Below are 12735 nucleotides of genomic sequence, written 5' to 3' on the forward strand. Positions count from 1 at the left end.
TGCACCTGGCTATTTTTTCTTCATTTATAAAATAAAATCAAAACAACTTATGCTTACATACAAAACCAAATTGTAATGTATGAACTTGACCAGGTAATTGTAAAAAAAAAAACACAAAAAAAACAGGTGCTTGGCTGCAGGAGACTGGGCGGCTACCTTGGATTCCCAGACCGGTGCAGGCAAGAGTCCAGGGGACAACATAACTGAGCAGGGCAGGAACATCGGCGACATAGTGGAGGTCAAAGGATGGGTCTGACAACCTATCGTTACTCCTTGACGTCCAAGGACCTTATATGTTATGTTTATAAGGAGACTGCTTCTGGCAGCCAAAACGGACAAATACTCCATCTAAACGTGGATCGATTCTCAATTGCGATACGATTGTAGAAACATAAAGCCCTTTACTTTAATATCACGTCTAAATAATTTCACAAAAGCAAAATATACACTTACTGCAGACTGTTTTAAGCAGGTTTAACACAGTTACAGCCAACAGTATTTTTCAGTTAAAACACTTTTCTGGCGTCGTTCCTTCCGTTACACACAGGTGTTCAGAGCACGCTAGATAGCTATTAGCACAGGTGGTCTCCTCGGGTCTTCCGTCTGTCATCCGTAAATAAAGCGCTGTGTTGGAACCAATTTGGGTGCATTTTATAATCTGGTATTATTCGGGGAATTACACTCCCGACCACTATGGTCAGACAAATGGTGGTGGTAAACACACATCAGGGGATCTATGAAGACACGTGTGCTTTAACGTAATGGTGTGTGAGCTCATAGTTCTTATAGCAATCAAACTAATGCAAGAAAACGCCAATCAAGATACAAAGGACTACTATAGTCAATATTCATTCATTCAAGGTAACACCATATTAAGTTGGAGGTGTGTTAAGAACAAGTCTATTTGCCTTCATCCACTCACCTGGTGACTGATTGGCTACATATAATTATTGGATTTTCAAAGCAAATTGTCACTACTTGCTGTATATATGTGGGGACCCTAATTAGCCCTACAAATGTGTGTAGTAATTTGTCCTTTTTATTATTATTATTATTTCTAGCTGATATGAAAGATAAGGTTATTGTGTTAAGTTCAAAATTAGCACCATGGCTCATAAAAAAACCCAGAGTAGAAGATATTGTATTTAACTTCATAGACTCTCTAGAATATATCAATGAAGGTATGTGAACTATATTACCCCTCATAACCCTTTGTTAACTTGTCATTTGAAACAGACTTGTGTAACTACTTTTATTTTTAGAGAGACAGTAAACCTTGGCTCGAACAAGGACTGTGATGATTAAGATTGTTCTATTATTTTCTACTCTATTCTTGCGAACACACTATTCTTTCTAAACAAGTCTGCTCTCACCTTGAAAGATACTGATCATAGGAGATTTGGTGTGTAACGTAATAAACAGTACCGTAATTCAAAGAACAGCGCGCATTTATTTTTCATTTAACCACACCCTTTGAGCAATGACGCCACCCAAAAATAATTTAAAATTCAGTGCGTAAACGGAAGAGAACAGTGACCAAGAACAATTTCCACGTTAGCGGTTTTTGTTGTTAATTAGACGTTTATGTTACACATTGGAACTCAATATGACTGATTGAACAGCACAGCATCACATACTTACTTCAGGTAGTCTTTAATTCGCACTGGAGACAGGACTTGGTTGATAGACGTTATCTAAGTAGCCGCTAACGTTAGCTAACAATGGTTTTTCACACTCAAATAGCCTCCATCATGGAGGTGCTAGCGAATGCAGCCGTGGCAGAGATCTGTAAACTCGTAGACGACGACTATGCAGTGTTTCGTTTGGAAATGTCTCAAAGCCAGAAAGAAAACAGGACATTGCGGAGGAAACTACAGCAATTGGAACTGAAGGTGGTACGGGAGCGCGCAGAGAGGACAATTAGAGACCGCGTCCGCGCCAGTCGTCCGTGTAGTGTCAAGATCCTCGACCAATATAGAGGAATGGCAAGAGGTACATTTTGCAGAAGGCCGAGACTGCGAAGTCAGTCGTCCCGTTTCCGGCCCTAAGTTTTAGAATCACGTTTGCTACAATTCAGCACATTTTGTCATGGGGCACAGGCAAAATGTGCTCTTTTAAAGCTAATTTCCGGAAATTATGCACATTTTGCCATGACTTGTGCCATGTTAATATCAGTGCTTAATTTGAGCCGAATCCTGCAGGAAAAGGATCAGGCACGTCGCTGTTTTGGACTGTTTCGTTCAGGAAATTAAGCCCAGGCCTGATTCTAAGAGTTGATTCGGGTTGGGCAGGCCCAGGCTTATGGTTTGTGCAACATTGTAACCTATGTTTGAGACCAATGTGTGACTGTGGCTGTGTGAGACGCGTGCCTGTATCTCTCAGAACTAGAATGAGATGAACTTCATATGATCTCTCTCCCTCTTATAGACATGAGCCTGTAACTCTTCTGTTTCATATTAGAGGTGCGAAGGGTTCTGTAGGAGCTGCAGCACCCCTGACATATATTGAAATACATTTTCCAAAGTTATAGAGTTAATGCTGTCTGTTCAGAAATAAATGAAATAATTCAGAATAGCCTACTACACCACAAAAAAAGTGTCAGAGGACCAATAGTTTATTTTGAAGAATAGCCTTGAAGTGGAGTGTAGCCTAATAACAAGGTATGCTCCTACAGTTGGGAATGCACTGCAAATATGTCAGTGAACAAACAGCATGCAGACAAACAAGTATTTTGCAATATTTCAAATACAATCACAGGAAAACACAGGTTGGAAAGCAAATGGCTCCTGCTGAAAAGATAATCTAATCTGTCTGCTGTAGACTACCAAAATATTTGATCAACTTCCAAATATTGTTTTACAAAATAAAATGAGAGAAAGGCACGAGCGCATCGGCCATCACCAGTGAGTGAGCTGCACATCATTGGGTAGGTCAGTGAAAAATTTCCCCATATTGTTGCTTATAATGAGTCTCCACACACGTAGGCCTAGTCTATTGATGGATTCAAGGTAAGGTAGTTTTTATTGATCTCAGATTCTGTTTGTCAAAGTAGCCTGTCATTTAGATAATTTGTGCGGTATTAAAAACGATTCTGCCAAAGTCTTCAGACATGTAGAATTGCCTGAAATCTGTTTGATAAAAGTCCACATTTTTCTGACAGTTTGTGCAGAAATGTTTTGGTTGCGCAAACCTACAGTTTACACATGGTCTGTGGTTGCGAGGCTGGTTAGGCATACTACCAAATTCTCTTAAACGATGTTGGAGGCGGCTTATGGTAGAGAAATTGCCATTCAATTCTCACAGCTCTGGTGGACATTCCTGCGGTCAGCATGCCAATTAGCACTCTCCATCAACTTGAGACATCTGTGGCATTGCATTGTGTGAGTGGCCTTTTGTTGTCCCCAGCACAAGGTGCACCTGTGTAATGATCATGCTGTTTAATCAGCTTCTTGATATGCCACACCTGTCAGGTGGATGGATTATGTTGGCAAAGGAGAAATGTTCACTAACAGGGATGTAAACAAATTGTCCACAATTTGAGAGAAATACGATTTTTATGCGCATGGAACATTTCTGGTATCTTTTATTTCAGCTCATGAAACATGGGACCAACACTCTTCATGTTGCGTTTTATATTTTTGTTCAGTGTGGATAGTCAGTCAGGTGGCTAGCTGCTGGCAGAGACTGCTATTTCAGTAATGTTAAAGGGCTCTGTCTAGTATTACTTAGCTAGCTAGAAGGGTGAAGTAAGAAGCTGATGTTAAACGGAGCCTACTTTAGCAGGAGCAAAATATAGGCTACTATGTTTACTTTAACAGAGAGGAGGCTCCTGAGACAGACAGTGATGTGGCGAGGCTGAGGCAGGCTGCAATGCATGCAGGAGGAGGAAGCAGAGGAGCTCTGACAAAAGCCAAGAGGCCGACCCATGAAGCTTAAAATAAAAAAGTAACGCTAGCAAGAGCAGTGTGCAGGTTTTTTTTTTTTTCTTGTGATATCCAATTGGGAGTTACGATCTTGTACGATGAAATAAGTTTGATAAATTTGAGAACAAAAACTACTTGCATTTGAACACCACCGCAGAAGCTTCGCTATTTACCATTTTCCAAGTTGTTTTGTTATCAAAACTCCTCCCTCTTCTAATGCATTCTGGCTGGGAAATTCCCGAAGTTAATTCTACTAGATGAAAAGCCAAAATTAGTAGAACATTCTACCATTTTAAAGCCTACTAAATTTGAAAATTCGTGTACTATAAAATATTTTATTTTCGCATACTCAAACAGCCTAATTTATGACGCAAGTATGGGTATTCGGCCAGTGTCAGTAGTGTACAATATAGCGTTGAGCATTAACACAACCTAACTTAACCACCCCTTTTCCCCCAATCACTCTCTCAGGTGAAGGACATCTCACTGGAGGCCACATGAGCTTTGTGAAGCCAGCGGGACACAACGCGTGGAGAGATGACCAACCCATAGCTGTAGATGAGGGGAGTGGAACCTCAACCCAGCATGTTATCTTGATAGAGGTTAGTGTCATAGTGTAACATTACAGTACATCAAATGTGGTCCAGGAGCTCGTGAGACTTCCCTATGACATTGTTATCCAATTCAGTTCATGTACCGGTAACCTCGGGGGCTCCCGAGTGGCGCGGTGGTTTAAGACGCTGCATCTCAGTGCAAGAGGTGTCACTGCAGTACCTGGTTTGAATTCAGGCTGCATCACATCCGGTTGTGATTGGGAGTCCCATAGGGCGGCGCGCAATTGGCCCAGCGTCGTCTGGGGGTAGGCCGTCATTGTAAATAAGAATTTGTCCTTAACTGACTTGCCTAGTTGAATAAAGATAAAATAAACCTCTCTTCATGTGCCAGTCTGCAGATGCAGAGGCTGCTGGTTCTGGAGGATCGTCACAGGTTAAACAGGAGAGGACCGAAGGAGAGGACCCGCGAGACATCCAGACTAGAGCAGCGGCTGGAGTGGCGCCCCCTGTAGCCACGGAGGACCTCACCGCCTCGCCCCAGCCAAGGACCCGACGCAGCATCACGGAGGTCAGTGGAATGCTGGACGCCATCCTCAAGTCAGAGACAGACGCCGAGACTTTAACTGTAATGCACAGGCGGCTATTACACACAGGATCTGACCACAGATCAGACCCAGAGATTCCGGGGCTGAGGCGACTGGGCTGTCCTCCTGCTCCTGGCTTAGAGTATTTACTTTACGGTAACCCAAACCCGAGGACGGTTCATTCCCATCGGGACTCAGATTACGCGTTAGAGACTGGCAATGATCTGTCTTGTTCTTACACTACAGAGATGGACCCTGGCAACATGCCCTTGGGTTTAGGGACACAGACTGATCTGTCTAGAGGGGACTGGAACCGGTACAGTAGTAATGTGTACTCTGAAAGGTGCCTAGATAAGAAAGGGGAGGTTATAGTCGTAGATGAGGTGAAAGTGGAGGGCGACGCTCCTCTGACATGGAATGTGGATGAGACTCACTTAGGGGAAGAACTCTCTCAAGGCAGAGCTTTATTAGATTACAGGGAAAGTTTAGAGACAAATCCAAATATTGAGACCCACTCCCCTTTACATGCGCTCAGGGATCGCGACCTAGTGTCCACGTCAATGGGGCCTTCCAATTCACACGGCCGCATCCTTTTTGATCAGGTTTTGAACTCAAAGGACCAAGGGGCCCAGGTTTTGGGAGGGGGAGCAACATCAGGCGGTAGTAAAGATGAACCGTTCCTTTGCATGCTCTGTAACAAAGGCTTCAGCTGCCTCCAGAAGGTGGAGATCCACCAGAGGGTCCACACTGGGGTGAAACCCTTCAGCTGTACCCAGTGTCACATGCGCTTCACCGAGGCTGGCAAACTGAAGAGGCACCAGAGGGTCCACACAGGGGAGAAACCCTTCAGCTGTACCCAGTGTCAAATGTGTTTCGCCCAGGCTGGGCACCTGAAGAGGCACCAGAGGGTCCACACAGGGGAGAAACCCTACAGCTGCCCCCAGTGTCACATGCGGTTCACCCAGGCTGGCAACCTGAAGATGCACCTGAAGGTCCACACAGGAGAGCGGCCGTTCGCCTGTACGCACTGTGGGAAGAGGTTCTCAGAAAGGAGCTACCTCAGGATACACCAGCTGAAAAAACATTCTACTCTAACATAGAAAGTAACCATTCCACTTGATCGCTTCTCACGTGTAGATCAAATGCTGCATTAAAGTCAAAGATTAATTTTCATTGTTGTCAGCAGTAAAGATCCACAGATGAATTTGGAATAATGAGTCATAGATATAATTCCGCGTCCAGGCATTGTGTGATCTATAAGCCTTAAAAGTAATGTGTAAGCTAATATGTTTATAAATGCCTATTTCATTACTTCCAACTACTTAATGAGAAAATTAATGCAGTTTTTTAAGTTCATTCAGATTTTTTGTTGACATGCATGTGTGGTTTTTATATGGAGTATTTAACACTTGTTAAATACACTCGTAACCATATACAGGTTGTAAATGGAAGAGTTGGGCACTAATAAGCAAACATTGGAACGTGGTAGCTGTACATCACTGAGTGGGTAAGCGCTGTATGGGTTTTGACTGAGGGAAATGCTGTAAATTAAGGTGACTCAATGTATCGTGAAAGATGAGACGTTGAGGATTCTTATAAATACCACTGTCATACAAGCAAGCCAAATCTCCACTTCACATCTCCAAATCTAACTCATGTCATATACAGTGTCAACGTTTCTGATCACTATGTTTGATGTGCAGTTACAAGATGTGATGTCGTCATACCCTGGGTTCTTCTGAACAGACTGATCCTATATTTGTTTATTGTGAAGTGCAGAACACGCACCTGAATGCACTCGTGACTCCTCCGTTCTATGCGCACCACAATGACTGTTTCTCTGATTTACCTTGTGAAAGCCTAATGCTGTAAGATTTGTATTTTATACCTTAGCTAGTCATGTTTGCAATAGAACAAGCTTTCAGATTGTCCACTTTAGCCAGATTGCGATTTATAATGGACTATTTTGGGATTGTGTAAACAACAGTAATTGTGTGATGGCGGGGATGCTGGGTTGTGTTCCGAAACAGAACAACTACAAGTGTGCTTGCTCTAGTTCCTCAACAGCACATCTCGGAGAGCAGAAAAAAGTACAATGTTTAGTTGAAGACTCTTTGAGTCATTAAAAAGTGCATTAAAATTACTTCGGAACTGTGCACACTTTGGAGAGGTGTGTGGCCACTTGGAGACACCAGTTAGTCCTCTCACTCAAACCCTTGTAATTTTCTGGTCTTATGTTGCACCTACTCCACATTGCTCAGGAATATTCTTATTTTGTTACTGAATGTATCCAGAGTGTGTTCAGTTTGTTGTCAACAACTGTTGCAAAATGTACAGTAAATGGAAAATGCACATAAAATCAGTGTCATGTTTAGATTGGATCTTGTCAGGTAAACTGTTGTGTGCTCACTTGGTCTAATTATCTCAACTGTTCCCTTTCAATTGCTACCATGGTTATGTATGGTTTTATTTATTTTTGTTCTGTAAGAAAGATTTCAATTTAACCCAATCCATATAGTTAAATTCCCACATGTGTAAAGGGTAAATAAACACAAAATGGGACTTTTCATTCAGACTTTCATTGAATCTCTCTTTAGTATACATCACATCTGATCTCACCTTATTCTCCAGACAGCGCATTATAACCGATATACACTTACTAAATATACCTACACAAACACCTACTGTACACTGGAGAGGCTATTCAAACATGCCTGTTGCCCAAAATGTATGTTGTATGTCACGCAGCGACCGTAGAGTTGGGACGTTCTGTCAGTTCAGAACAAATTGGCCACGTTAGCAACATGTAATACAGCTGCCCGGTGAAGCAACAGTGGGACGAACCACGAAACAACGCTGGTCATTCACACCGGCTTGTGTCACGGTGACATCCAGATGGTGCCCAATACTAAAAGTTATTAATCCCTCGTCCAGTCGAAATAAACAGTCTTTTACAAGTTTTAACTAGCGCCATGCTGCTGTTGCCTACAAGCCAGCACAAACTAGTTAGCTGGGAAGGCTTCATCAGACTGAAGAGAATCCACTCGACTCTCAGCTGAGCAATTTGGCCACCAAGCCTGTCCATATATAGCCTCTTTCATTTTTCATGCATTTTTTTTTTTACATGTCAAAATAGTTGAGGTTTGTCTGACTTATCATAGTTGACTCATATTTACCCACAAAATCATATTTATGTCCACCATCATGTTTAACAACAATTAAGTAATTCTGTAACTACAATATAGCAGTGGGATGGGTAAACACTTATTACCTGTTTGTGTGTGTACGTACCAAAGGGAGTGTATGTCTGTGTAATCTATATCACCTCTCTCTTCCAGGAGGAGGAGGGTCCAGAGGTGGTGTTGAAGGAGGAGGGTCTGGGGAACCCTGAGGGGACCATGGTCATGGAGGACAACCAGACTACACCTCCTCCTGAACCCACAGAGGAACCAGCTGAGCAGAACAGGACCACACACAGTCTCACTGAGGTGAGCCCACTGTGAACTACTGGCTGAATAATATTAGGTCAGGGTTCTGATCTAGGATCAGTTTAACCCTTTAGATCATAATGAATAAGATTTAATGGAAAGATCATGGATCAGCGCTTCTACTCTGAGAGACTATGTGGATACGGGCCCAGGTCTTGATTCATTTTGTCTTAAGTGTGGGAACATGCCTCTGAATTATCAAACCATTAAAGTGTAAAGTAATCAAATCAACTAACATGTTTGGGCAATGAGGCAATACTATGAGTACTATGCAATCATAAAATGCTCAATAGCAGGCTGCTCATATCAGATTTCTTGATCCAACATCCTCTCACTCTGTATCTCTTACAGTCAGTAGACATGGAGGATGGGAAGCCTGATCTGCTGCTGGTCAAAGAGGAGATAATAGAAGATGGACCAGAAAGCATTGACCTGCTGAGTGGACTAAAGATGGGGGAGCAAGGTGATGGAGAAATACATACAGTAATAGATCTTCAATGGGAAAAGTGATGCACCTGGCAGTTTTTTTCTACATTTTCTTCAATAATAAAATAAAATAAATACAGCTTATGTTTACATATAAAAAGACATTATAATGCATGAACTTGACCAGGTCATTGACAAAAAAAAACTCCATATTTAGAGTTCTTTGCCATGTTTGAGGTCTATTTTCTAAACTCTTCCTGCAGGTGATTGGTTGGACGCTAACGGAGGAGATCGCTCTGCCATTTTTGATTCCAAGACTGGTGCAGCCATGTGTCCAGGGGACGACATCAAGCAGGCCAGGACCAGAGGCAACATAGTGGAGGTCAATGGATGGGACAGCATCCTCAACTCTGGGCTGGGGAACAACACTGTTAACCACAACCAGAAACAGACAGTTGAGCACAAAACAACATCCAAAATAAGTCTCCATGACAACAGCACGGCTGAGACCAGGGTGAGGCGTAGATTTGGTCTGCGGGGACGGGGAGGTGTCAGTATGCGGCTGGAGAGAACAGACACAGACTCTGCTAGCGATGCTCCGTCCTGCTCCTATAGTTGTGATTCAGAGAGACTGATGGCGCCTCAGGTTAACCCACTAACAGGTGCTGCCTTCAGCCTGCCTTCTATAGGATCTATCAACTGGAACATGGACCCTGCAACAACACAGACTCTCACTGGCCTTCGTCCTCCTCACACTCTCCTGTTAAACCAGACCTCAGACAATGCCAGTGCCTCAACATTAAATGGCTACACAAGCCCATTGACAAATGACAGTAGTAGCAACGCTATCAGTAGATCCGATGGCAAAGAGAAGCGCTTCCCGTGTTCATTCTGTGGGAAAGCTTTCAGTTTCCCCAAACAGGTGGAGATTCACCAGAGGATGCACACAGGGGAGAAACCGTACAGCTGCCACCTGTGCCAGGCCAGTTTTTCACACTCGTCCAACCTAAAGCGGCACCAGAGGGTCCACACAGGGGAGAAACCCTTCAGCTGTACCCAGTGTCACATGCGCTTCGCTCAGTCTGGCAACCTGAAGATGCACCTGAAGGTCCACATGGGAGAGAGGCCATTTGCCTGTACGGACTGAGGTTCTTAAAGGGGAGTTACCTCAGGATACACCAGCAGAAAAAACATTCCACTCTATAACATAGAAAGTAACCATTCCATTTGATAGCTTCTGACTGACATCACACCCTGCATTAAAGACAAAGATTCATTTTCATTGTCAGCAGAAAAGATGCACTTGGAATAACGAGAGTAACGTATTTCATTGTTGAATATTCCTTGGTAGAATGTTGCATCAAGACATTGTGTGACATTGACTTAAGTGTAAAACACATTAGGAATACTTGCTCTTTGCACTTCATAAACTGACCAGCTGAAAATTACATTCCCTTCTTGATGTCACTTGTTAAACTATAATGTAATTTTGCAGTTGTGTCATGCTGCAGCCACCACCATGCTTGAAAATATAGAGGTAGTTATTCAGTGACGCATTCTATTGGATTTTCCCCAAACATAAGGCTTTGCATTTAGGCCAAAAAACATATTCCTTTGTTTTTGTCGTCGTATTAGTGTAGTGCCTTATTGCATACAATATGCCAGTTTTGGAATATTTGTTTTCTGTATACTTGTATTTTCACTCATTGATTAAAGTCATTATTGTGGAGTCACAAATGTTGATCCATTATGTTTTCTCCCATCACAGCCATTGAACTGTAACTGTTTTAAAATCACTAATGGCCTCATGGTAGCATTCCTGCAGTTCAGAAGGATTTCTGTCTCTTGGTGTTTTTAAAGTAAGATGATCATGATAGTGCCTTAATTCATGTTTACTTTACATGTAGTAGTGAGCCTTTTCCAAAGTATTCTAAAATAAATTTTATCAAAGCGATGGTACCAGATTTACAGGAAAGGTGAAGTGTTACCGTAGTGATGTTATTGTACTTGTCACATCATTTTGTGCAATAAAAGTATTGTACGTCACGTTGTGAGTGTATGACCATTTTAAATCAAATTCAAAAATGACTTTTTTTTTTAAATGCCTTTGCAGGAACTGAGTTTCCCTTCTCAGTTGAACAAAATCATATGGACTTAAATAATTATAATTGGCTCCATGTTAAGTACTTGAATTTGTGTAAAATGGGCTTGGCTGTGTTAACTTGTTTTTATCATGTTTGTGTGTACAGTGACGTGCTTCTCATATAAATATATACACTCTTGTTCACTGTCTGCATCAAGGAACGATACAAGTAGACCATGGCAAACGGCCTGAGTGAGTTATCTTAATTGATCCACCATCTTTGACTGGCCCTCTGCAGTTGCAGGTCACTGGCCCTGGATCAGGCGCTGTCGTTTTTCCTTCGAGTCAGAGCCAGGACTGAACCACGAGGGACAGAAGCTACCACATAGAAAACAACCAGTGGACAGGAGGTCTGAACAACCTCAGTCCTGGTGGTCATCAGTGACAGACTTCAGTCAGTGATCCAGTCTGCAGCCCAGACCCTTCTCTTCACTGTCTCAGTGCAGGGATGAAGCAGGGCCTGGGGCCTAAATAGACCCTCCTGTTTTTATGTTAAGTGCAGAATCACACTCATTAGTCCAGTCAGTAGGTTTCAACTTTTTGAAGCTGCCAGCTTGCTTCTCAGGCTTCACCTTCCCCCTTCTCTTCTGACCTGCAATGAAAGCAAAGAGAGGCTTGGCAATAGCAGAACAGTTTAGAATTACATTTTGATAGCAGAATATTATTCCTAGGAAGGATTTCATCCTTCGTACTGAAGGCGTACGTCCATCTTCCTCCATTAGATCTGACTTTGTCATTTTGGATATCACATCCAGCTTTCACCACAACCACCCCGTCACCATTGGTCTGTTTGTTTGTGATCAAAGTAGAAGTTGTCATTAACTACTGATCTAGGATCAGATTACGCTTGCCGAAACCTAACCTTAACCATTAGAGGGATTGGTTAGGAGCAACTCTTACTTACTCGACTCGCTCTGTGCCTTTCATCCCATGACAAGTATTACTGCAGCTGATCTGTCATATCAATCTATATGTACAGTATATGTTATTTTTCTGCCTATCAGCAGTACTTATGTTGCCAAACTGTCAACCCCTAGACCCTTTGACATTTTTCTATTTGAATCAGTTGTTGACCCAAAAATCTCACTGATTTCCTCAGGAAATTGCATTTCTTTGGGCTCAGTTTCAGGTTGTGCTGTATCAGTCTCTGGAACAGCAGCTCCAATCTATCCAAGGCTTCTCTTTCACTTGGTGCAAACACCAAGAGGTCGTCTCAGTAGCACAGCAGGCTACTGAAGTTTAGGTCCCCAAAAATGCTGAGCATCATCCTCATAAATGAAGCTGGACTATTGCATAGGCCCTGCCGCATTCGATTGCATTCGTGCAGACCCAGTGGGGTAGTGTAGGCTGTATACATTTTGTCCTCCTCACACATAGGTATGTTGTCAAAGCCTGACGTCAAGTCCATCGTACTGAAGTAGATGTTGCCCCCTAGGGCTGCAAGACAGTCAGATTGATGTGGATGTGGGTGCACATCGTTGAGTGTCCTTGCATTCAGCCATCTGAAATCTGTACATATACGAAGCCCACCGTCTTTCTTCCACACCATAACTAGAGGAGAAGCATATTTGCTGATGGATTTCCTGATTATTTCCGGTTCCTCCATTTCCGTCAATA

General features: G+C 42.7%; 1 protein-coding gene across 1 annotated transcript; it reads left to right on the plus strand.

The window, feature by feature from the left end:
* The first annotated feature begins 1516 nt into the window (after window positions 1–1516).
* On the plus strand, window positions 1517–11077 carry LOC135506945 (early growth response factor homolog 1-like). Its single transcript, XM_064926380.1, has 6 exons — window positions 1517–1992; window positions 4395–4525; window positions 4869–5045; window positions 8400–8549; window positions 8901–9012; window positions 9239–11077. Exons 1-6 carry the CDS (start codon window positions 1722–1724, stop codon window positions 10120–10122), a joined length of 1725 nt encoding a protein of 574 aa, XP_064782452.1. The 5' UTR covers window positions 1517–1721; the 3' UTR covers window positions 10123–11077.
* Window positions 11078–12735: the final 1658 nt, after the last annotated feature.

The sequence above is a fragment of the Oncorhynchus masou genome, chromosome 20, assembly GCF_036934945.1.
Source record: "Oncorhynchus masou masou isolate Uvic2021 chromosome 20, UVic_Omas_1.1, whole genome shotgun sequence".
Taxonomy (NCBI): domain Eukaryota; kingdom Metazoa; phylum Chordata; class Actinopteri; order Salmoniformes; family Salmonidae; genus Oncorhynchus; species Oncorhynchus masou.

Excerpts from the sequence above, each read along its gene's own strand:
- LOC135506945 (XM_064926380.1), top strand. The coding sequence starts at position 1,722 with ATGGTTTTTCACACTCAAATAGCCTCCATCATGGAGGTGCTAGCGAAT. Across the intron at positions 1,993-4,394 it reads ATATAGAGGAATGGCAAGAG|GTGAAGGACATCTCACTGGA; the intron begins GTACATTTTGCA and ends TCACTCTCTCAG. Across the intron at positions 8,550-8,900 it reads CCACACACAGTCTCACTGAG|TCAGTAGACATGGAGGATGG; the intron begins GTGAGCCCACTG and ends TATCTCTTACAG.